At 42.1% G+C, this 23,475-nt stretch overlaps 1 protein-coding gene across 1 annotated transcript in view; it reads right to left on the bottom strand.

The window, feature by feature from the left end:
- Brinp2 (BMP/retinoic acid inducible neural specific 2) overlaps positions 1 to 23,475 on the bottom strand; it is a 92,971-nt gene that overhangs the window by 5,496 nt on the left and 64,000 nt on the right. The window contains exons 3-5 of the mRNA XM_010630209.1: positions 11,775 to 11,965; positions 10,511 to 10,719; positions 1,743 to 1,848 (exon numbers count right to left, since the gene is read on the bottom strand). Coding sequence (XP_010628511.1) covers positions 1,743 to 1,848; positions 10,511 to 10,719; positions 11,775 to 11,965 — 506 coding nt within the window. The remainder of the gene's footprint in view (positions 1 to 1,742; positions 1,849 to 10,510; positions 10,720 to 11,774; positions 11,966 to 23,475) is intronic.

The following is a 23,475-nucleotide window of genomic DNA, read 5'->3' as shown; positions in this document are numbered from 1 at the left end:
TCAGCATCAGCCAAGTCTTGACAGATATGAATGGCTCTCAGCTCTCTTTCTGTTGACTTCCTATAATCTTGCATATAATGCACCAAAGTACTACAAGTTTCAGTTTTCTCATCCACCTGTGATAGGTGTCAGTTTGCTAGTAACAGAACACACTCCTAGTTGACCATAGTGCACAACAAGGCAGGTGTTAGAAGCTTATCAAAGGATGGGGGAAGGATATGCATGGCATTGCATGCAATCTGACTACATATGAGGTTAGACCTGTAGGAATCTCCAAGATTGCAGGACATTGTAAGACGTTTTGCCAGAAGAAAAAGAGATAGGAGGATTTCTGAGAGGTGCTCCTCTTCTTGAGAATTACACTTCCTCTTTATTTCCATACCCTTGACCTTGTCTTTAGAAGTAAATCATGGAGCCCAAAGTATATGTCCCCATCTGGACCGATCTCAAACTACACCTTAAAATCATCAGCAACAGTGCACGTGTGTTACTCTTGCTTGAGGTCCACCTCGCACTCTGAAGTGCTTCTGAATTCTCCTGTCGTGACTCCATGTGACGTGCCCTCCCCACAGTCCTCTCCACATGCTTGCTTCTGAAATTTCCTCTCTCTAAGTACTTCCCTCTCACCTCCCTTGCCACCACCCCTCCTCTTCCCCAGAACATTTTCCATTGTTATAAAATAAGTGCCCCAAGCAAGGTCTGCATGAGTGATGGGCTATAAAATTAAATGGCATAGACTATTCTAAATGAGCCATCCGACATTTGGAACTGCACTCATCACTAATTTGCAGACACAAACCCATCCCATCCAGTGACATGGAGAAGAGAGATGCTAATTGTATTAGGTAGCACTAAATAAGAGAGTCTCTCACTCCTCTGTATTATATATTTCTTGATTCTTAAAGTATGACTGGGTTGCATCTGACTCAGGTTGCCTAGAATTTGTAATTGTAGATCACGGGTGAAAGCTATCGATTTTGTAATGCTGAGACAATAATATCTTAAATAGAGTCCAATTCAGTTAGGCCTTAAGAAAAAGAAACTTTTCCTACTGACTCAATTTGCACAGCCCTTCCTCTAAGATGCTTTGGAAACAGAGCAGAAGTGCACATCCCATTACCTCCCAACCTTTAAACCTAGTATGGTTTCCTGTCCTTTTTCTTTTCCAGTTTTTCTTCCTCGATATCTGCCAAGAGGCTCTTATTCATTTCAATGTCTTCTCCTGGCTTTGAAGTTCTTATGGGGACCACAGACTAAGTGCAGACAGCAGGGCCACTTTCAGGCTGTGGTTACAGTAACCAGCGGTCCCAAAGTTTGTAGAACTCCTATTTGAACAAGAGTCAGTAACCTCATAATCACTCTACAGAGACCAGTTATTCTTCAGTGCATCTCTAAGGAACAAGAGAAGGGTTTTTGGGGGGATATCAAAGGAAATCACTGAACTACGTCAAGGCTTCTAAGGACAGGTGTGCTGTTCTTTATAGGACAGTGTTCTCTAGGAGGAATATGACAAGGAGGTTTTAGGTGTCAAATGGAGCAATGGGTCTTGGGTGGAGGGCAGAGCACCAGAGGTTTTCTCAAAAGAGTGACAGAAAGTTGCCAAATAGAGGTCCCAGACCTGCGGTAGCTCTTGCTTGAGAAGGGCTTAACAAAACAGGAAAGCAATGCCCTTTCTAGCTCTTCAGTGATCCGTGTCTCCCACTAGGAGGGAGCAGTGTGGAAAGCATCACAGAGCTGCTTACCCAGTAGCTGCACTTTGTTCTCCGGACTCTGCACCAGGACAGAGCTGACTGAGTCCAGATTGTCATAGTTGCTGCAGCCCAGAGGACCAGTCCTGGTCTCTGTGACCTAGGGAAGGAAGAAACAGGACATAAATTTAGAAAACAAGAGGAAATTTTCCCTTTGCCCATCTCTTATCATCTAGTTGGCAACTCCATGTCTTACCCTGGTTTGGCCAAAACAATAGCCTGTATCTTTCCCTAACCCCAGCAACATAAAATGACTTTGCTTGTCCTGTAACGGTGAATATGTGTGATATGTGGCTTGCAAAAGAGCTGTACATAAGTAGGAGTCTTTCAGAGAGAGCCAAAGGGAATTTATAGCTGGGAAGAGAAAATTCAGTGTAGGCAGACAAAGCTGGAGGAGTGAGACCTTTGGTTTAGAATCAGCCCTTTGCCTTCCCCAGAGGAAGCCAGGGCACCAGATATAGTCCCTGTGGCCCTGCTGGCCAGCCCAGTTGCATCCACCTGATGTGATGTTCACAGGCTTCAGGGATCCTGAAGATGAAAAGCACTAAAGAAATATGAATTATGAGTATTATTATTAGTATTAAACATTTAAGTCCCACCTCGGCACTGAGATATCCTTTGAGAAAATCAGCCATGGGCTTACTGCATATTTTAATAACTATATTAAATATACATAAACTCTTATAGCCACGTAATATTCCAAAACACCACAGAGTCATTTTAAAATATTGTAAAGTTAGCCCATCAGATTTTCCCTGATGTTTAAAGTATAAGTTGAAAAAATGGGGAACTTTAAATGCACTGAAATAATTATGCGATAAGAATGATGGGGACCTGAGGCCCTTACTTCTCAGGATTTCTAAAGTCTCTGCCAATAATCCATCAACCAATCAACGAGTATTTATTGAACAGCTGCTGTGCAATTCCACACAATTCATTGAACATTCACAGAGTGCCTTTTTGCAGTTCCTCAAAGAAGCCTACCATGATTCTTCTGACCTCCTTTCATAGTTCCAGGCACCTCTGCCTGGCAGAAAGCATGTGAGCTGCAGTTTTGCATCCTTTTTGGAGTATGCCATTCATGTTGGGGTCCCATGCGGTAAATCTCTGCAGAGAAACTCACATTTATTTTGTTTGCCATGGTGTCACCAGAAACCAGGACAGTGTCCGATATACAGCAGCTTCTCAGTGAATTAGAGAGTGTATGACTAATGTGCTCTAGACTTCGCAGCTTGGGGAGGTGGACACAAAGATGTACAAGTTACATAGCGGATTCCCTTTGGAGCCAGGTATATACCCAAGTGACTGACAGACATCCCAGTCACACCAGAAAAATGTGTCACAAGGAGCACTGAGGAAAGAATAGTTCTAAACAGAGGGGAAATGGGAGGAAGTAATAAAGGAAACACTATCTCAGCTGATCCTTAGGTAAGAGGGATGTGGGAAGATAGGGATATGTAGTGAAATCTACTATGAAGGAAAAAAGGGGGCAGCACGATCTAAGCTCACAGGCTCAGATGTGCATAGGACATGTGCTGGTACCCTGGTAATTAATGTGGAGAATACCAATGTACAAGTGACATTATTGAGGGGATTTTGTCTGAAAATGAACATGGAGCAAAGTAGTCAAATGAGACCTGGTATGATACTGACTAAAAATGTAAAAATGTAGTGGGAAGAGAGAGAGAGAGAGAGAGAGAGAGAGAGAGACGGAGACAGTAGAGATTCTTGGAATTTACAGTAACCTGGGAAGGCTTAGCTGACAAGCTGAGCCATAAATTGGTCTTGATGAATGAGTAAGGTGGGAGGAAAAAGGGAGGAAATTGCCCAGGTGATTCGAGACAGAGATCAAGGGAGTATCAGTAGACAAAGTGCCTGAGAAGCAGCAAGAACAAACCCAAGAGAAGAACACAACCAAAACCAGGACACCAGCAAGAATGACTTCTACTTTTCTAATCCACTGAGCCATCACAGAAACTTTCCAGGATAAATTTCATGACCATCACTCCTCAAAAAGGAAACCAAGGTTCAGAGAATTGCAGTGTTTTGGCCACAGAGCTATCAAATGGCAAAAAGAGGTTAGTACTTTTTCATTTCCTGAAAAGACAGGTCAAAGTCCTGTCAGAAAATAGTGAGTTTAAACCACTTACATGTACCATTGTCTAAAGACAAAGTCTTTTAAACATACCAGTCTACCCAACATATGCTAGTGACCTGTTCTCTCTTCAAAGTGTTAACATTAGACAAAACAATTTGTTTTGACCTGAAATCAATACTGTTATCCTTGTACTACTGATTAGAAAACCAAGCCCAGATCAGTCAAGCGACTTAAAGGACATACATATAGACACCTGCAGGGCTAGGATTCATCAGACTTAATCTTTCTTTTAGTTATCTGTTTATTTAACAAACATTCAAGGAATATCAAGAACTCAAAAATGAATAATACATAGTCATTGCCAGTAAGGAGCTTGTAGACAACGGAAAGTTCTATAACCCCACTTCTGTGGCTATTCCACCTGGGTCTGTCTCCCTCCACATGTGGATACTTGGTGCCGAATCACACTTCTTGAGTGAGTGTTTGGGTGGTTGTTAAACAGGGCCAGTCTTACCTCTATTTTTATACTATGTAAAAAATCCCCAGCAGGGGATTTAGCTCAGTGGTTCCGGTGCCCGCCTTGCAAGCACAAGGACCCAAGTTTGATCCCCAGTACCAAAAAAACAAAAGCAAAAACAAAAACAAAATCCCTATAAAAAGATCTGTAGCCAAGAACTAGCCTAGCAACTCTGTGGAAGCCTGTTCATTTTGGCCTAGGATGGGTTGAATGGCTGGGGTAGGATGGTAGGGTATGGTACATGGGATACTGGGTTGTTCCTATCTCTGGGTAAGCTGGCCGCCAAAATGTCACTAAGTTTTACACTGGCTTTCCACCCACCCACTCTTGCATTTGTCTCTTGCCAGCACTGTCTATGCAGAGGGGAAGATATCAAGCGTTACACTGGAGTAGGATGTGACCCAAGGGGTGGAGAGGGCCGAGAATAGCCACGAGAGCTCTCCTTTCTTCTTCCTCACTCCTACCCCTCTCCATAGCCACCACCACTCCACACCCCCACCGTCTTGTTCTGCATTCTAGTGCTGGCTTTGGTGGTTATGATGCTTGCTCTGCCGTTTCCAAAGGTCAGTTCTCCAAGAACACAGTCAACCAGGTAGGCCAGTGGAAGGGTCAGTGCTTCCCTTTGCTAAATGTATCTCAAGGATGGATATGAGGAAGAGACAAAGGCCTTGATTCTCATCCTCATTTTCTGAGGAGAGAAAGATCTGAAGCCAGATGCCACAAGTGAGGAAGTCTCACTTGGGTTTCACAAGATACTACAGTCACAGATGTTTTCACTGCCATTCTTCTCTGAGACCATCCCTCTCCTCCCTAGATAAGAGGTAGGAAGAAGAGAGGCAGCTGAGCTTGGTCTTCTTGCAGATATTGTCCAATGTTAACACCAGTGAACAGGATGGCCTGAGACAACCCCCTCCCACTGCACCAGAGCGAGGACATGCCAAATTCTAAAAGGACTGGTGGAGAAAATGTTGTTGCTTCCTCTGTGGAAGAGGCAGACAGCTCAGGAAGATTGCAAAGTGGGCCACAGAGGTAATGGAAAGTGCAGTTCACTCAGGCTCACACATTCAAAGAGAGCTTCAGATAAGCTTCCAGAAAGGGGAAATAATTGGGTGCTAATTGGTCTGCTGACAGAGCCCATCCTGCCTTCAGAAAGCCCTGATGGATCTCAGGTTCATTAGCAGATCCACTTTTCCGTAAATACCAGATTGTGCAAAACCTCACTGTGGAAAGCCTTCCCCTGCCATCACTTCCATACTGCTCCTGTCCTACCTGGGTGGGGACACCTGCAAAGCTAAGAGCAGAGTGAGATGGGATTCTAATTGTGCATGGTGGGGCTATGCTCGGAGTGCACTGCTGATGGTGTATGTGCTTCACGGACTACAAAGGGAATGCCAGGCAACTGCAGTGAAGAGTTCCCACAAACCACTTTTAAGGATGCTTTGTAAGAAGCATTGTAAGAACCTCTGCCATCCTGGGGTCCTGCTGGACTTTTGTATGGCCTCTCCTCAGTTAGCCATGCGTATTTCAAACCCTCCCCTACAAGTCCTTCTATACCCTTTGACTAAACAGACAAAACAGAGGGTGAGCAATAACTAAGAAAAAGGTCTCCTCTCCCTCTTTTAGCCCTGATTCTTTCCAGAGCGGTACAGACAGGATGTGTGCATACTGCTCTTCATAGTCTGTAAAATGCTTCCATGTGGACTGTATCATTTGGTGTCACCCAACCTATGTCAGAGTTGGTGGGTAGACATTCATCATACTTATCATCATGTGGAACAGAAGTTCACTAATCAGAAGAGATAGCGGTCTTAGTGCCCAGCCAAGGTTCTGGAGACCTCCTTAGGTACATCTGCCCTTTGGCTGCTCTCAGAAGTTCTGGAGATTTTGTGGGAGGCTAAAGGTGGTTAGGGTGGCACACAGTGACTTAAAGTATATAGAACTGTTTCAACATTTTAAAAACTGGTACAGCTGTATTAGCTGAATATAAGTCATATGTACACATGGGCCAAATAATTGGCAACTCAGGTCATGGCAGAGAGATATGGAATTCAATAACTCCTCAAAGTCATAGAAATAGTAAGAATCCAGGCTGAAGCCTTATCCTAAGTTCTCCTACTTCAGAAAGTTTGTTTCCTACTAAACTATGCATAGCCTGCCTTTCCCTTTCAAGCATTTTATTGAACACTATGCCACATCCTAGATGCTGTAAAGGGACCTAGAGCTATGTGCATGCTGGAGAGTCTCTATTCCTCTCAGACCTACTGCTGTCATGGGGTAGAGGGGGTGGATATTGGCATGTAAACCACTGAAATGCAATGTGACAAATCCTACAGTAGAAGTGTGTGTGATCAGAGCAAGTCTTGCAACAGAGAGCAATGTTCAGTGGGGCCTCAGAGGGAGCATGTCAGACAAAGAAACGACATGGGGAAGGGCACCTCTTTGTCTACCTTAGTGCAAAGAAGTTTCTAAGGAAAAGTTACTGCACATTTGCTTAGAGAAATAAGAGGCAGGCAGATATGATGGAGGCTTTTGATTTCTTTCCCAAGTGAGCAGAGCCCTCTCTCTCACTCCACCACCTTCACTGGGTAATAATGACTATGGTGGCAGCCTGCTCAGTTACTGTGAAGACTCATTCACTGAGAGAAGTAGATGGCAGGTACCACAGCAACAACAAAAGATTTCTAGACAGCGAGGATGTATTACAGAGCCCATCGAAGCTGTTGACTCTTGCCATATGGATTAACTGGTGTTAAGCATTTTAGAGCAAAGTTAAGGTTTCTGGTAGAGTAGTACCTTGAATGCAGATCTGCCCCATCAGGCGAGCAGAGCTGTGGGATGGGATTCCTATGCAGCCTTTTGTTTATTAGTTTACCACAGCAATGGCGAACCTTTTAGATCCTTTTGATGATACAAACTGGTCACTGTGGCATGTGTCCCATTGGTTTGATACCACTGATCTAGCAGTATGCCCTTGAATAGGTCATGTCAGGTCTCCAGACCACACTAAGACCTGGAAGGATGGAGGTTGGAGAAAACATGAAATCATCCGTGTTCACTCATAGTTTCCTAAGATTTATCCTATGTGGAGAGCCCATTGTACACCTAGACAGACTGCATCCCAGATTGGTCATCCCAGGGGAAGCTGAATGTTTGTCTCACATTCAGTATGCCCATGGGGAAGTCCCCAAAGAAGGCTTCCAAGAACAGCAGTGTCTTGCCCCGTTTAGCAGATGGACAGTGGCTCTAGTTCTGGGAAGTATATCTTCAAGCATGATCATATAGCTCCTTTTGAGTACCCTACCTCCCTTTCACTCCACGCCAAGGAGTCTACGTAAGAGTTAAGTCCTGTAACCTGTGGTAAAGACCGTGTGAGTCCCACTCTTGGTATTAGACTAAGGGTAGACTCTGAACCAGATATTTTTCTCTTGAGAAAATTGAGAACTATTATACTGCAAGAAAAAATTAAGGGGGTAATAGTAAGTATCTATAAAATTCAGGTAATAAGTAATCATTAATAATCTTCTAGGTGCCAGGAACTGATGATATGACAACGAAGAAAGGAGTGGTCCTGCATTGGTGGCATTGGCTGACAATAAAACAGAAAGACAACAGAAAGATAAAAATTTCCCAATTTTTCTCAACTTGGACATAGCCCATTGCAGGAATCAAGGGGAACAAGAGCTTCCACAGAGTTCTACTTTCTTATTCAAACCACTCCATGCTACTAAGTCCTTTATCCTCGTTTTGAGCTCCCTAACATTCCGCGTAACTGCACCTTTCATCCTTGTGGTGTAAATGGAAAGTTACCTTCGTCTGTCAAATGCTCCCTCCCAGCACCGTATACCTGCTAATCCTTTCCCTTCTCCTCAGTTAACTTCCCCTATGATCCCTGGATGTCATGATCAATCCTTGGCAAAATCCCAGTAACTTCAGTGTCTCCAGGATATGCTTCACCCAAGCTGCCCTTGAGGATACAGTTTGCCTTGTAGTGTGGCTGTCTTCTTTCCTGCATCTCACATTACTGGCGTGGAAGTGAGGTGGGTCCTCCACTGTAATTTCCTGATGCTGTTTGTCCTTCCTGTCTAACCAGCTCTTTCTCTTTTGAAGCCTGAACCATCAGGCACTGCTGCCCACTGTCCATCCTTGCTGTAGTTTATTTTTCTTACTTCACTCACTGAGAGATTTCAGTATTAAATTTTCAATCATTCTCAACTTCTCCAAGTTTGTATCACTCCTATTGGCTTCTGCATCCATACAGATGATCCTTAGTACTCTGGCCCTCAGATCCTTGGACCCTTTACCTTGCCTTCTTCCCCTTCCCTGGCCCCTCACATTGTGTGCTAATCAATGTAACCAACTACACTCATGACTATGCCCACAGCCTGATCTTATCGGTGACTGCATTCCCCCTATAAGCTCAGTATTAATTACCACACACTCATATTTCCTCTCATCTCTTCCCCCTAAGAAATCACCAATCCTACCTAGACTTTCTATCTTTTGAGCTAACTTCTCTCATATCACCCCACACTCATCTCCTTTCTCTTTTAGTCTATTTTAGATTTCTTATTCCAGCATTAGAATAACTTCTTGGATACTCTCAATTCCCTTGTCTCTTTGTTTTCAACTTGAATACACACACATCCTGGCTAATCCAGCCCTCCACCTATTCCTTGCCTGCCTGTGTATGAACTGAATGTAACTGATATAATTCACAATGATCCTGCCTGGTCTTATGTTTTTATTTTTACCACAAATCTCACACGGGCCCTTGGTGTTACCCAGAAATCCGCTAATTTATCTAGTTAGTTGACACTCCTAACTCCTTCTCTCTGAGAAGACCATGTCATATATTCTCTTTTCAATAGTGCCTTTTCCTTCCTTTTAGCCAAAAACATTGCTTCTTGTGGTACCAAGGGAATAAAAACAGTCAGAAAAAAATGGTACCTTCCCACTGCCTCCATTTCTAACCATCCTTCAGCATTTGTCCTGGTGAACTCCATGTTGCCTTCCACTGTAGGATAAGGAGTTCATGCTTCTATGGATGACTGGTCCCATCATGCATGGGATATCAATCCCTGCCACCCAAGGATTTTGCTCTTGAAATTACCTCCTATCACACCTACATCATCACTTTCTCCCTGTCAAGGGAATTATTTCAGTCAACAAACAAATAAGCTGCAACAGCTCCCTTCTTAAAAGCAAAAGCACATACTTCCCTGACCACACACCACTCTCAGTTATCACCCTTGTTCTGCTCACATCTGCAGAGAAAGCACCTCCATTCACATCCACTTCCTCACTTTGCTTTCTCTCTAAGTTCCTCCCGTTTGGCTCATGATACCCGCCTGACACTGAAACCACACACTGCAGGCTCCTGCTCACTTTCAAGTCAGTCATGTACCTTCATCAGAGGGACTGCTCAAGAGCTTTAATCCAATTGCCAGATGAAACACCTTCTTTATGTGGTGATTACAAGTAAGTTACTAAATTCACAATGACTATTGCTCTTTTAAAAACATGCATGAGATCACTCCCTTACTAAACCTCTGCCATGGTTGTCTACTTCACTTTTATTTACATTAAAATTCCTTATCATGGCCCCTTGATCTGGCTCTAGCCTATTCCTGAAGCTTATCTGGTACAGTGTCTTCTTTGAACCTCTCCCCAGCAGTCTTATTTGTGCTCTGACAAGGCACCAAGCTGGTTCCTGTGGCAGGGCTTTAGCACTTACCATTTCCTTCACCCACCCAGACACTCTTCCTCCAGTTCCACTCTTCCATCACTTCTAAATATAGCTGATTTCTTATCACTCACATTTTAGCTTCAAAGTCTAAATCCCAATGTACCCTTCCTGACCCATCTAGCTACTCTAAGCTTCTCCATCTCACACTCAAGGAAATATATTCCTTGTAACTGTCTTTTCTTTATATCTCTACCTGAAACCACTTTGTTGTCTTTCTTTTGATCTTGCCCCCACTAGAACATAACCCTTGTGGGCACAGCGGCCTTATCCATCCTCCTGCCTCAGAGTGAATGCTCTGTGAAAGCTTGCTGAATGCTTGCTGCAGGCTGAATGGCCCCACCATTATGCCTGGCTGACCTTCGAGTGCTAAGGCTATGGCACCAGGACCTCTCAGGCTGTACCTTGATGGCCCCTGTGGCAATCTGGATGTGATGTAGCCGCCGCAGTGTGCTCTCTCTGTCGATGAAGTAGGAAGCTGCCAGCTGGTGCAGCGTCTCCAGGGACACAGCAGAGCTGTTCCCACTGCCCCCAACTGCAGGGCCACCGACTGCTGTTTCAGTCTTTCTGCTCAGTTTCTGCTTGTCCACAAAAATGGTGAGGGACTCTTCTCCTATAGCAAAAACATAAGTTCATTGGTGAGGCCTTTAGCCCCTAAATTCCCCACCAGAGAAAACCTGAAACCCTTGCCTAGGGCTGAGAGAGCTAGGAGGAAGCGCAGTTCCTGCTTCGGCCCTTTTCCCTCTCTGGGCATCTTTCCAGCCTTCTCTCGGGCTCTGCCCCAGGGCCACAGGGCTCTGCTGAAACACCCTCCTCTTCCCTAGTTCCTTCAGTCTCTCGAAGCTCCCTGTCGCTCACCCCCAGATTATTTGTTTAACATCCTCTATTGATCTCTGTCCCAGGCAATCTACCGCCAGGGAGAGACACAAATCTCTCTCTCAAGTTGTTTATGAGAAGTTACCAAGCCTATTTCTGCTCCCTTGGAAAGGGCAAAAAAGCCTTGAAGCTCAGGCTCCCTCCTCCTCATCAAGCACTCCACACCTACCACACGCCGGCAGCTGGCCTGAACCCAGGGAGAGCTTCTTTTTGTCCATTAGCAGCGAGTCAAATGTTATAATAAATCCTGCTTTCTTCTTCCCGGGGTGGAGAGGATTCCGTGTCTCTTCAGTGCTCTTGGCTCTGCCCTGGGTCCCAGGCACAGTGGCACTGCCCCATGCCTGCCCTCACCCTACCAGGAGGTGATTCGCCAGCCCAGAAGAGGGGGGATTAGTTTGGTTGATTACAAAGCAGGAGTGAGGGCCTCAAAGGACATCTGTTTCTTTGCCTATGGGTCTGACATTTGTAGCCATAGCAAACAGTAAGTGAAACCGCGGGGTTAAATGGCTCCGTCAAAAGAAAACTGGGAGCGCCCCCTGCTGGTGAGTGCTTAGTAGGAGCCTGTCTGTCCCCAGTCTCAGCCCACACCCCCTCTTCAGGAAGACGTTTGGAAGCAAATAGAAATGTCCCGGGTGAATTTGGATACCTAGAGAAAACACTGTTCTCCCACACACCAGAAAGGAAATGGTAATCAGGAAACAAGCCAGGAAGGAAAAAAAATGCCCAGGAAGAAAGCTGGAGTTATGTTCAATAGATCATAAAGATGATTCAAATAATCTGGTAACCACTTACCTCCGAGGGTGGCAGAAAGTAAGAAATGAGTGCCGTACTTTTTGATCAGGTTTTCGGTAACCTGCTGCAGGTTAGGCCTCCTTCCAAGGAGGCGGATGTTCCGAACAAACTCTGGGGCAAGAGGCAAAGGCAAGCTGAAGAAGTCCTTTCTTTCTAGAGCCAAGCTGTTCACTTTCCAGCGGGCAAATTCCCTGGAAGAAAAGCCAAGGCATAAGAAAAACCTCCGGGTTCCAGAACAAAAGGCATAGAACCTAGGAGGCGTGCCATTCCTTGATGGGCTGACCTTGTCTCTCTGGTCTCCACTGGTTCTTATGGTAGGTGGCGCAAAACCTGGTAAGAGACCCGTTGGCACCTCATCTGGTAGTTTGTGAGGAAGCACACATCTCTTCTGACCTTCATCAGAGCCTTACCACATGTTTTACCGGAGTCCAGCTGATTAGCTCCTTTGCATGAAAAGTAGCAATGTCTAGCAGTGTAGGGCAAAGAATAGTGGAAGAGTAGTTTGCAAAGAGCCAATCCAGCTTCAACTGTCACACAGCAGACATGTCACATCATCCGAAATGGCTTTGGTTACTGACTGGTAGAATCAGGGCAGCAGTTCTAGAGTTCAATCTAACACGTCTCAGATCCCTGTAGCTCTTACAAACAACTGCATTCCCTATGCCTGTTTATGTGGCTTCTATCTATTGATATTTGCCATTTCAGAAAACAAAACTGAGAAAAAATAAATTTATGATGGTTTCATTTGAACATAACAGTATTAAACCCATTTCATATAATGTAAATATTTTTATGACTTAACAATATGTTCTGAAACACAACAAATTTAACAAGAGTGGTATTGCTTTGCATTTTTGTAAATCCCTTCCAAATCTGGCTTAGCAGAAGATAGCTGCCTTCTCAGATTTGCTTCTGTTGCAATCTGTTCTCACAATTATAGATTTTTGCCTTTGAGATCACTCTAAACAAATGGTAGTTACAGTATGATACCTGGAGGCATACCCACAAACTACTACCTTAAAATCCAGTGTTCAGGATTGTATTTTGAATGATCTTTCACCCTGCATGATTTTCTAACAGTATGCATTGGCTATCTGGAAAATATCAGACCACTGAGTTATGCAGACCTATTAAATTTTGACACTTTCCTTTATATAATATCAGAACATCGTATTAGTTAATATCACCACCAAGCTCATCAGGAAAGTCTGTAAATATTAGGAAGCTGTCAAGCTCACAAAGACAAGTACAAGTTTTCCAAAATTCTAATTTTTGTTTGAAGGTTTAAATTTTATCACTGGTAACAAATGCTGTCAGTTTTCCTTAAAAAAGCCAGCTTACTTCTTTTTCTTTTTCTTTTTCTTTTTTTTTTCAGAAAATGTCTGCCAAGTACTCCAGTCTGGAAAATCATAGATTGTCTGTTGGTTATGTTTTCAAGAAAAATGGCTTCCATGGAGGAAGTTGCTAATTCAGCTTGCAATTCAATTCCATACATGTTTTTTCCTTGAGACACCAGAACTTTTTGGTGACCTCAGATGTGCTTTATATGCCTCTCCCTTTCCATCACCCAGTGTACTAAAAAGACATGGACTGAAGGTAAAGATTCAATCAAATTAAAGTTTACTGCTTTGAGGATAGTCTTAAGTGAAGCTATCATGTATGTATTGTGTCTATGTGTATTTTCTTAGGCATAAGTGAATGTTGGTCTGACTGCCTTTAGTCAAATTAAGATATGAGCAGTTTTATTGCCCCTTGCTTTGATGCCTTCAGTGCAAGTGTCACATGTACATTTGAAAGAACTAAAAGGACTCATAGGTTGAAAAGCCCTATTTCAGAAGATAGCAAAGTTTCTTTCTAGTTCCATCCAGGATTGTAATCTTCAAGCTCTGCTATTCACTGAGATGTTAGCATGTTAAAGGGAAAAGATTTTCAAGCAGAATCTTTGCCTTGGGATGAAGTTTAAAGGATCATCACCTCTCTCATAGGAAAGGAGTTTTCCATTGTCTCCCAAATTATACTGGTAAGGAAGGAAAGCTGCATGGCCTTACGAACCAACAAAAGGCATAGCCTTCACAGCCCCTGACCCATCCCAACCCTTCGCATGGTGACAGAGCTCACCCTTGGTCTAACCTTCCATCAAAGCTCTGGAGAGCAAATGATGGAGCTGCAGAAAAAATGATAGGTAAAATAAATAAATGCAAATCTATGCCCAATTTGAGGCTTTAAAATCCTGCAATGCAACTCAGGAGGCTAAGATGGAGAGGAGGAGCATGTGCCAAACATCACTAGGGAAACAAAGGAAACCGGGTGACTAATAATTCGTGGTTTCAACAAAGTCTTTCAAAATTCTTGCTGTGTGACTTTATTTATTCAAGGAGGCGAGTTCATAATAATATATTATCAGCCATTTCTTTTGTGTAGGAAATGCTAAACTTTAATTAAAGTACAGAGTATTTGTCACAAGCATTTTCTATCCCAAGTCCCACTGCAGAGTAAAGAGCTGTTGCCTGATTTCATTTCTAGTCGACTGGATGGGAACTGGTACCCCCTCACTGACTAGACGATAATTGCACTGACAAGTCATAACAGCAAATTACTAAACACAGAAATAGAAACAAAGATGGAAGAATCCTCAGGGTCATTAAACCCAACCCCACTGCCTTGGATAGGTTACATTCAGACATCATTAACTACTAATTCCTATTATATTCCTCTTTTAGCTTTGGGGGAGGTATTCTTCTATCTGCTATAATTTCTTATAGTGGTCAAAGCCCTTCCCTTAAAGAAAAGCCACTTTACAGTAGAGGCAGGTCTACCTTTAATTAAGTGTAATAAACAAAATTAGTAGTCACTGGCTTGTTCAGTTATTGCATTTAGGGTTGCCATATATTACTTCCTCTGAGACACGGTCCCTAACTATCCGATCCAAAAGGGCAGCTTGCATCCTCTGCCCCCATGCTCTGCGCTGTGCGCTTACCACTACCTGACATAACCTGCTGTATTCTCTTTCCCTCCCATAAGAACATAAACTCTACAAGGGCAGCATTTTAATGTCCTATTCTACTCTTTCTCCAGCGATAGAGCAGTACTTGATGTTTCTAACATTAGAACAGAGATAGATGATCGACATATTTTGGGTTAACAGTCAAATGAGAGATTGTCCACGTCACTTATTTTATGCTACAGCTCTCCTGATCCTCCAGTTGTTTGCAAATTGTTGAAAAATTGATTAAAAATGGTTACAGGATGAGGACGGATGTGAGCAACAGCCAGTTACTGATTGATCTGCCATAACATAAAGCTTTCTAAATGTGTATACATATCAATGAGAAAGTTAGATTTTAATTTATAAAAATGAAGCATGTGTATAATTTCTTTTGTTTTGTCCTCTTATATTATCTTCATCAGACATGAACAACTTCCAGGGACTGTGTGTGGTCCACACTCCGATGTCTAGTGAATGATAATATCTCTGAATTAGACTCTGCTGTGCCTAACACGCAAATTGTTAATGATATGTCTTTATTTCTCTACACTGGGGCTGATGGTAATTTTTGGCACATTCACCCGCTCATTTTGTTAAAGATGACCAAACAAAACAACAGGCTTAGAATATTGCCCCTTCACCAAGTTTGACATCAGACTTGGAAAAACATATATTGCACTCAAACCCATAGTTTTAAGTGCATCTTACTTATTTAAGAAGTTGAATCTAAGAAAGCTAAGTCATTTGCCGAGTGTCACCCATGACTAAGAAAGGAACCTGGCCTGGAAGAACGAGAGAAACATTTGAATAAAGTTGCCAGTCTTTTCCACAGTGTAAATAAGGATCAAAAGGTATAATACGTAATGTGAAATAGAAAGAAAAGCTTCAAAGGGAAAGGGGGAAATGGGAGGGATAGGGGAAGAAGAGAAGGGAATAGAATTAAAATGAGAAAAGGACAAAATGGAAGCAAAATCTTAGCAAACAGGGAGAGGTAGAGGGATTGAAGGGAGGGCAGGGAAGGGGGAAAATAGGAACCAAGATAGATCATGTAAAGGTGCAACATTCCAATGATGAATGCCTGTATACTGCACGCCTAAAATGTACCAATAAAATTAACAATTGAAAGAAAACACATCGGCGTCATGCATGAGGTTGCTCAGATTGGAGGAGAGCAATGCAAGAAGTCCTTCTGCCCAGATGCCCCAAAGACTGTAATCCATTTGTGGCATGCCCAGAAGCTGTCATGCACCCTGGTATTAAGGTCTATTTCAACTCCCTTCTGTTATGAGAAAACCATGAGACAGTGAGGACAAGAAGTTTGCCTGAAGCAAAATAACCAAGTGGTAGCAGAGCCAGAAAAAAACACTGTTGTCCCGATTTTCCCCCAGTGCCACTAATGGCTGCTACGACAGTGACAGTAGTGTAGCAACAAATGAAACCTAAGGAGGTGCTGGGAGCCAAACGGGCCTGTGTGCACGCTAGGCAAGCCCTCTCCCATCGAGCTGCAACCCCAGCCCTAAGAAAGTAACTTGGACAAAGTCGCATCATTAGTAAGTGAGAGAGTTTAGCTTGAAACCCAGTGCTAATACTTGAGGTCAATACCATACTTTGTGCAGCTAAATTAAGTTTATTTCATTGTGCTGTCATTCTTTTTAAATGTTTACTATCTTAACAAAAATGGTTTCACTACCCAGAACCCTCCATTTCTTTACTTGCATCAAACATGAATTTACTCTATATTCAAAACACAGTGCAACATTTATATGACAACAACAAGTGTTTGGATTAAAGTGGTTTCAATATTTCAATTTGCAGAATAAATCGAGACTGGAAAAGAATCAAGTACATACACAGAGCATTATGGGAGGAATCACAGGCAAATGCCTGGCTCCAACTTCCATGGTTGGTCAAGAAATCATAACATGCATGGCACTGTTCTAGGAAGCATTTTATGTGCAAATAATAAAAACTAACGGCTAACATTTAATGAATTCTTACTATGTGCTAGGCATTCCACGCATCTTATGTAAGAGTTAGCTAATAAAATATTCAGATAGGGAGAGAAATATAATTATTTTTGTCTTATGTATGATGAAACTGAGGCACACACATTCTAATTTGCCCAGGCGGTGACAGCCAGTGGACGGCATAGTCAGGATTTACATGCCAGCTATCCTTTCTCTGGGACATGGTTTTGACCATGATGGTGGTCACTACACGTGGAACTCAGTGGGGCAATAATCATGACATCGAGAGAAGTGTGTGTGGGGGGATTCTTTGAAGAGTGCATAAGGATAGGGATTATATTTGAAAATTTTTATTAGAAAATTTTATTAGGCCTTCGCACTTCCTATTTCACATTCTCAATTATCTCATTAGGATCTTATGTACCATTATAGTTTTTCACACCAGAGAAACTATTCGGTATTTACACATGTGTGACTTATTTATTTCACTTAGGAGTAGATTCTCAATATGTATCCATCTTCCTATGAATGACTCTAATTTCTCATTCTTTATGGCTGAGTAGTATTCCATTCTATAGAAAAGCCACATCTTTATCCAGTCTCCAATTGATGGGCAAATGGGCTATATCCAAGTTTCAGCTATTACACACTATGCCGCTATAAACATAGGTGCGCGTATATCACTGTGATATGATTCTTTTAATTCTTTTGGAAAGATACCCAGCAGAGGGATGGCTGGGTCAAATGGAACCTCTAGTTCCAGCTCTTTCAGGTATCTCCATATTGATTTCCATGTGGTTGCACCAGTCTGCACTCCCACCAATAGGAGGGAAGGGGAAATGTAATAAGGGAAAGAAAAAAAGACATGAGAAAATGAAAAATGGAAATAAAGTATTTGTAAATAGGGAAGGGAGGAGGGGGTGAAGGGAGGTCATGGATAAGGGGAAAAAATGAGAACCAAGACCTGTCATGTACAAGATCCCAATGATGAATGTAACTGTACTGTATGCCTGAAATGTATCAATAAACTCAATGAGGAAAAAAAGAAAATTTTATTAAGAAAGAACCCAAAAGAATGTATATAAGGTGCTACATTTACAAAAACAAAAGAAATTCCAAATACAAAGCAAAATCTGCTTGCATAATAAATTACATTGGGTCATTGTAATGGTTTAGACCCCAAAGGTTTACAAGGTTGTGGGATATTTAAGAGGTAGAGGGAAAGCTCATTTGGAGCACTGCTCTCAGAGGGCTGAAGAGTTCTCCTGGAACTCTGGTTATTTGTCCTGAGAAGGTTATTGATAGAGAACAAGTCTTGTGCTTTCTCCTGGCTTGGATTTCTTGTCTCACCATGTGATTTCTAACCTCTCATACACACTTCCACTGTGATACCTCATACCATGTGATCCAGCCAAGGGGGAGCTAAAGAACTCCGAATCTCAAAACAAGGGGCCAAATAAACTTTTATTCCTTATAAAACACCTAGCCTCAGATGTTTTGTTATAGGGACAGAAACCTGATTAATACAGATGCCAACTCAGAATGAGGCACAAGTCTTCAGCTGGGGGAAGGTTCAGATTCTAAGTCTTCAGTGGCTTTCTCTTCTGCAGTACATTTTTTCCCCTGCCCTTTAGGGTCCTTCACTGAACCAAAATAATGGGGAAACATCTGTGAATGGAGTTTGAGTCAGAAAATGGTAAAAGTGAGCTTACAGCACACATTAACCTGGTTCTTTCCAGCATCTGAAAACCTCAGAAGGCATGACTGGAAGGCAGCCTGAGCTACTATTCAAAGAATAAATGTTCACTTCCGATTTTTCATTTAGCAGTTTTCTTCCAGTAATAAAATAATCAAGGCTCTTTTTTTCCTCAGAAAAGAATGTTTTCTATATATCAATTATATTAACACACACTGCTTCAATTAAGCCATCATCTTTGTTTCAATTAAGACATCAAGTAAATCTCCATTTCAATTTAGCCATTTCTCGTAAAATCTTCTCCCACTGTGTTTGCTACATAGTAAACAATCTGAGAAAGCAAACATTTCAAACAGTACCATGATCCCTATAGGAAGTGCCTTTAGCAAAGCAGAGGCCACTACATCAAGGGCCCATGTGTGGAGCTAAAGGGTGAACAGAGCTCTTCAAGGTGAGCTTTGACTGGATGAGGTATTCATTGGCATTTTGAGAGGTTACTCCAGTAGTCTGCTATCACCGACCAAAGTTTACTGCATTTTTCATTTCCCTCTAACATATTTTAGATTAGCCTTGAGTGAAAGATATCTATTTCTGCCAAAGGGTTAACAGACCTATAAAATCATCAAAAACAGCCGGGACAAAGTCTAAGGAAGTTGTAATCCAGATGAAAGGTTTAATCCAGTGTGTCACATCAGCCATTCTCACCAGCACTCAGAATATTATAGATATGAATATACAAAGAGATAGAGATATATATTCAGCAGTGATCATCGTTATCTTTGTTCCAAACTGCTTAACACTAATGCTCCAGATTGCCAATAAATGATGCTTCAGATTGTACATGAATTTAAGGGTTTCTCCAGAATCCAAAGGGAATTCTTCAGGAGGAGAGCTAAACCACAGCCATGCCAAACCTCAGGCACAAGGAGCTCTAGCAGGACTTTGGGACTGGTTCAGCCCAAGCCAGCTCTGGGTTTGAAGCACAAAAAGATCTCTAGTGAGAATACTAAATGCCTACAAGATGTTCCTCATTCAAAACATGTAAATAAAAAGTAGTATCTCCAAGTCATCAGCTACCCTGTGCTTCTCTACGTTACACAAGGTCAACAAGGAATCTGCCAGCAAGAACCCCCCGCAGGGTCTCATGGCTTTGGAAGATGAAAGGCCAGAAAGAGCCCAGCTGGGGTTTTCCATCCCAGGTGCAGTTTCCAGCAGCTGCACGCTTAAGCACCACTTTTCAGGCTTAAAAACTGAGAACATTGATCCAGCCCCCATGAAGAGTCATTACCTGTGAAGTTTCCTTCTCTATGAAGCCTTAAGGAAGAAAGTATTTACAAATAAATAAGTAGGTAGGCACGAGATAGATAGATAGATAGATAGATAGATAGATAGATAGATAGATAGACAGAAAGACAGACAGACAGACAGACAGACAGATGGATAGATAGATAGATAGATAGATAGATAGATAGATAGATAGATAGATAGATAGACAGAAAGACAGACAGACAAAGGCTTTAAAATAGACTATACCTTAATGAAGCTGAAATCTAGTAGTAATGAATATTGCAGTTTACTGTGTTGGTCTTTGTGCTGAGACTTCATGCTTAACACCTGGATTATTCCATTACCAGTTGTCTAATCTTTAATCCTTCCACATCTATGGGGGAACCATGTTCAAGCCCATTTTCAAGGCAACCAGTAGGGTTATCATTTGCAAAGTCATGTTCCCCATACCCTGAGCATGTAGCTCCTCACCCCTTCAGCCCGTGGCTCCCTTGGGAGCCTGGCACCATCCTGTCCCCCTGTTAATGTGCCTGTGTGTGTTAGGAGCCATTTGTTCCTCCAGAGTTAGACTCCAGGCTAAGTTTACTGGACAGGGAATCAATGCCATTTCCAACAGAGTCAACCAATCACCTGCTCACTCAGCAGCATTTTTCAGAATAGGATCTGGGACTCCCTGGAGGTTGGAGAAAAGTCTTAAAGCAGCCATGGATCTCAGGGTGCCCAGCTCCAAACACCACTTTGCAAACAATGACAAAATGCATGGGCTGTCAAGATAGGGAATACTGCCTCCCTTTTTCCCTTGAGCCTGCCAATCTATTTTGGGGGGTACCCTCTCTACATTTTGTCCTCAATAGGACTGCAGCCCTAAGAAGAACTGAGCACCCATTCTCGAAACCATTGTTCTGATATGGACTATGTTTGTACAAAAGAATGTGGCTTATTTTTCTTGAAAAATGAAGAAAGAAACAGGGTAAATTACTGAATAAAATATTTAAGAACTTTGGAGCGAAATGGTGAATTGGCATTAAGCCAACGATACAAATAATTCCCTCATCATTTTTTTCTGTGATTTACCTTTCTTTACTTAAACTGTCAAGCAGTGACCCATGGGAAAATTCCTCACATATCAACCAGTTCTGGATAAGTGCAAATGTTTCTGTTCTCTGACTCCACCTTTCTCATGAAGCGTTGTCATCCCCAACCAGCTTGTCTTGCAATTTGACTCTGGTATTCCTAAAGCATTCCAGACACTGAAAGGTCTTCACAAGCTTCATCTCTCCACCAATATACCTCACATCCAGAGCTTAATCCACCAAGGTAGGGCATCATCATTTATTTTCATGGTGCTCCCATTTTTCATCTTAAAAAACTCACATAAAAGGGACTATTCAAAGCCAACATGCAGATTGATGGATGTCAGTTATTTACCTCAGCGTCTCAGCTAAGTGATTTTCACGTTCACTAGCTGGCCAATTCAGGGGATCAGGGAACTGTCATGCTTTGGCTCCTGTACAGAAGGCAGTATTTCTAGACACATCACATCATCAGATCATTTCTATCTCAACAACAGATTGCTGTAAGGTACTTGGCCATTAGAGCCTCTACTGCTATAATGAAAAAGACATGATTAATCTGGGGTGTAAAAAGAAATGATAGTAAAAATCATATCTCTCATATTGGTATAGAGTAATCTTTTAAGGTTTTTTTTAATTGCAAACAATTTTCACACATGCTCAACTATTTTATCTATACAAAGACCTTGGAAGAAATGAAAAAGTAATATCATTAATCAACTCTTAACAGGTTGATAAATAAAAGAAGTGATTTGCCCCGTCTCACTTGATTAGTGGTAGAGTTAAACTGGAATCCAGACCATGCTACCAATGTTTTTTTTGTTTTGTTTTGTTTTGTTTTGATTTTTGTCTTTGCTTGTGACCTGTGCTCATATTCAGGAACCATTGCCTACATAATTCTATTTCACAGGTAATTATTTTGCCTTCTTGGCCAGTGTAGATAGAAACAATCCCTAGGTAGGAAGACTTCAATCTAGGAGTCATTTGGTTAAATAGTTTCTTGGACCAGGCAATATTTGGAGGCCCAAGAGAAGAAATGAGACCAGCCCTTTCCTGATGTCGTGGTGCTCTGTCCTTCCTACTGTCTGGAAGAACTCAAGAATCCTGGCATGGAGGTAATTTAGCAGCCTGCTGTGTTCTCAAACAACGGCCCGTAAACAATGATTGGCCAATTTCATTCTAATCTTTTCAATTTTGCTCTAATTAAAATCAAGCTGCAGCTTTCAAACAGTTTAATTAAGGCTGATTGGGAGAAATGGGAAGGGGGTGAATCAAGTTTAAAGAAGGAAGAGAAGGAGATCAGTGCTTGGCAAGTCTTACACTGCCCTTGTGGGACTAGGGGACTTGGAGAGTGGTGTGTTTGTAGAATCAACATAAAATAGATGCACACATTGGTATGTAAGATCATTGAATTTGTAAGACCAGAAGGAAGTGAGAGGGAAGCTAAGACATGATTTTCAGGCACAGAGACCATAGCTCTGTCATGACCACTCAACCTACTGCCCCAGAGCTCATCTGTTTGCCTACAGAGAAAATGACTGCACTTGCCACTGTCTACCTACTCTTGTACTCATTTTTGCTCAGCAAGCCGATAGCACATTCTATCCTTGCCAGCATCAGATTTCTTCATAGGCTTCTCATTTTCTACTTCACATCAAAGGAAATCCCCATACACTGTCAACTCCTTCCATTTTTATAAAAGTTTATTCTTTTTACAGTGAGACAGGCCTCCTGGTACTGTATTTAGATGCATTTATATATGGACCATTCTTCTTTACGCTATTTTTCATTTCTTCAAGAGTTTCCAGATCTCTAGGCCTTCGTGTTCAACCCAACCTCCTTGCAATCCAGCTCGTCAGTGTATTTCTTTTTATAGATGCCACCCAGATAGAACACCATCCGGACAATGTGTTCCAAGCCATGGAGAGCACATTTGAATACAAGATCTGAACACATCATTAGCATCATCATTATGACCATTGTCATGGTCCAGTTATTACTGAGGCCCTAAGTTTTCATTTAAGGGACTGGATGTTTTATATATTTTTAAAAAATCATAAATCCAATCTTGCAAATGCCAGCGTAGTCCATTGAATCATTACTCTTGCCTGTATTAGGAAATCCTGGATATGTGACTTTGTTATCAATTACTTATATAGACAGGGCTTATTTCCCATCCCCATATGCACAATGGGGATAGTTATGGAACTTTGCTTTGGACAAAGGAATGAGGCCACAGTGACAGTGTGTCAATTCTGGGCCAAGACATCAAAAGGTATTGTACGTTTCCACCTTCCCATCTGTACTGCTGTGCTCAGTATGAAAATTGCTTCCCTAGTTAGTGGAGGTGCTGCTGTTTCAGTCTGAGCCACAGAACAAACACCATTGGAAGGAAGGCTCAACATATCTGGCAGAACTTCATCCTGAAGCAAAGCTAAAGCATGCACGGTAGGCACAAATTATTATTTTAAACTACTGAATTTTTATGCATAATTATAGCAGTAGCTAAATGATAGACACCACAGCTTTAGTCCTATTTTATAGCTGGGCGAGCTGAGGCTCAGATAATTTCAGCATCTTTTTCAAGAATATACAGCTAAATAAGAAGTGAAAATAGTCTATGCTTTTTCTACTAACCATACTTCCTTTATTAATAAAAGTGAATATTACATTCATTTTAAATATATATATA

Source organism: Fukomys damarensis, unplaced genomic scaffold (genome assembly GCF_012274545.1).
Source record: "Fukomys damarensis isolate Sample0158 unplaced genomic scaffold, DMR_v1.0_HiC HiC_scaffold_11, whole genome shotgun sequence".
NCBI lineage: Eukaryota > Metazoa > Chordata > Mammalia > Rodentia > Bathyergidae > Fukomys > Fukomys damarensis.
Note: the sequence above shows the minus strand (reverse complement) of the source record. Positions and strands in the feature narration are given on the sequence as shown.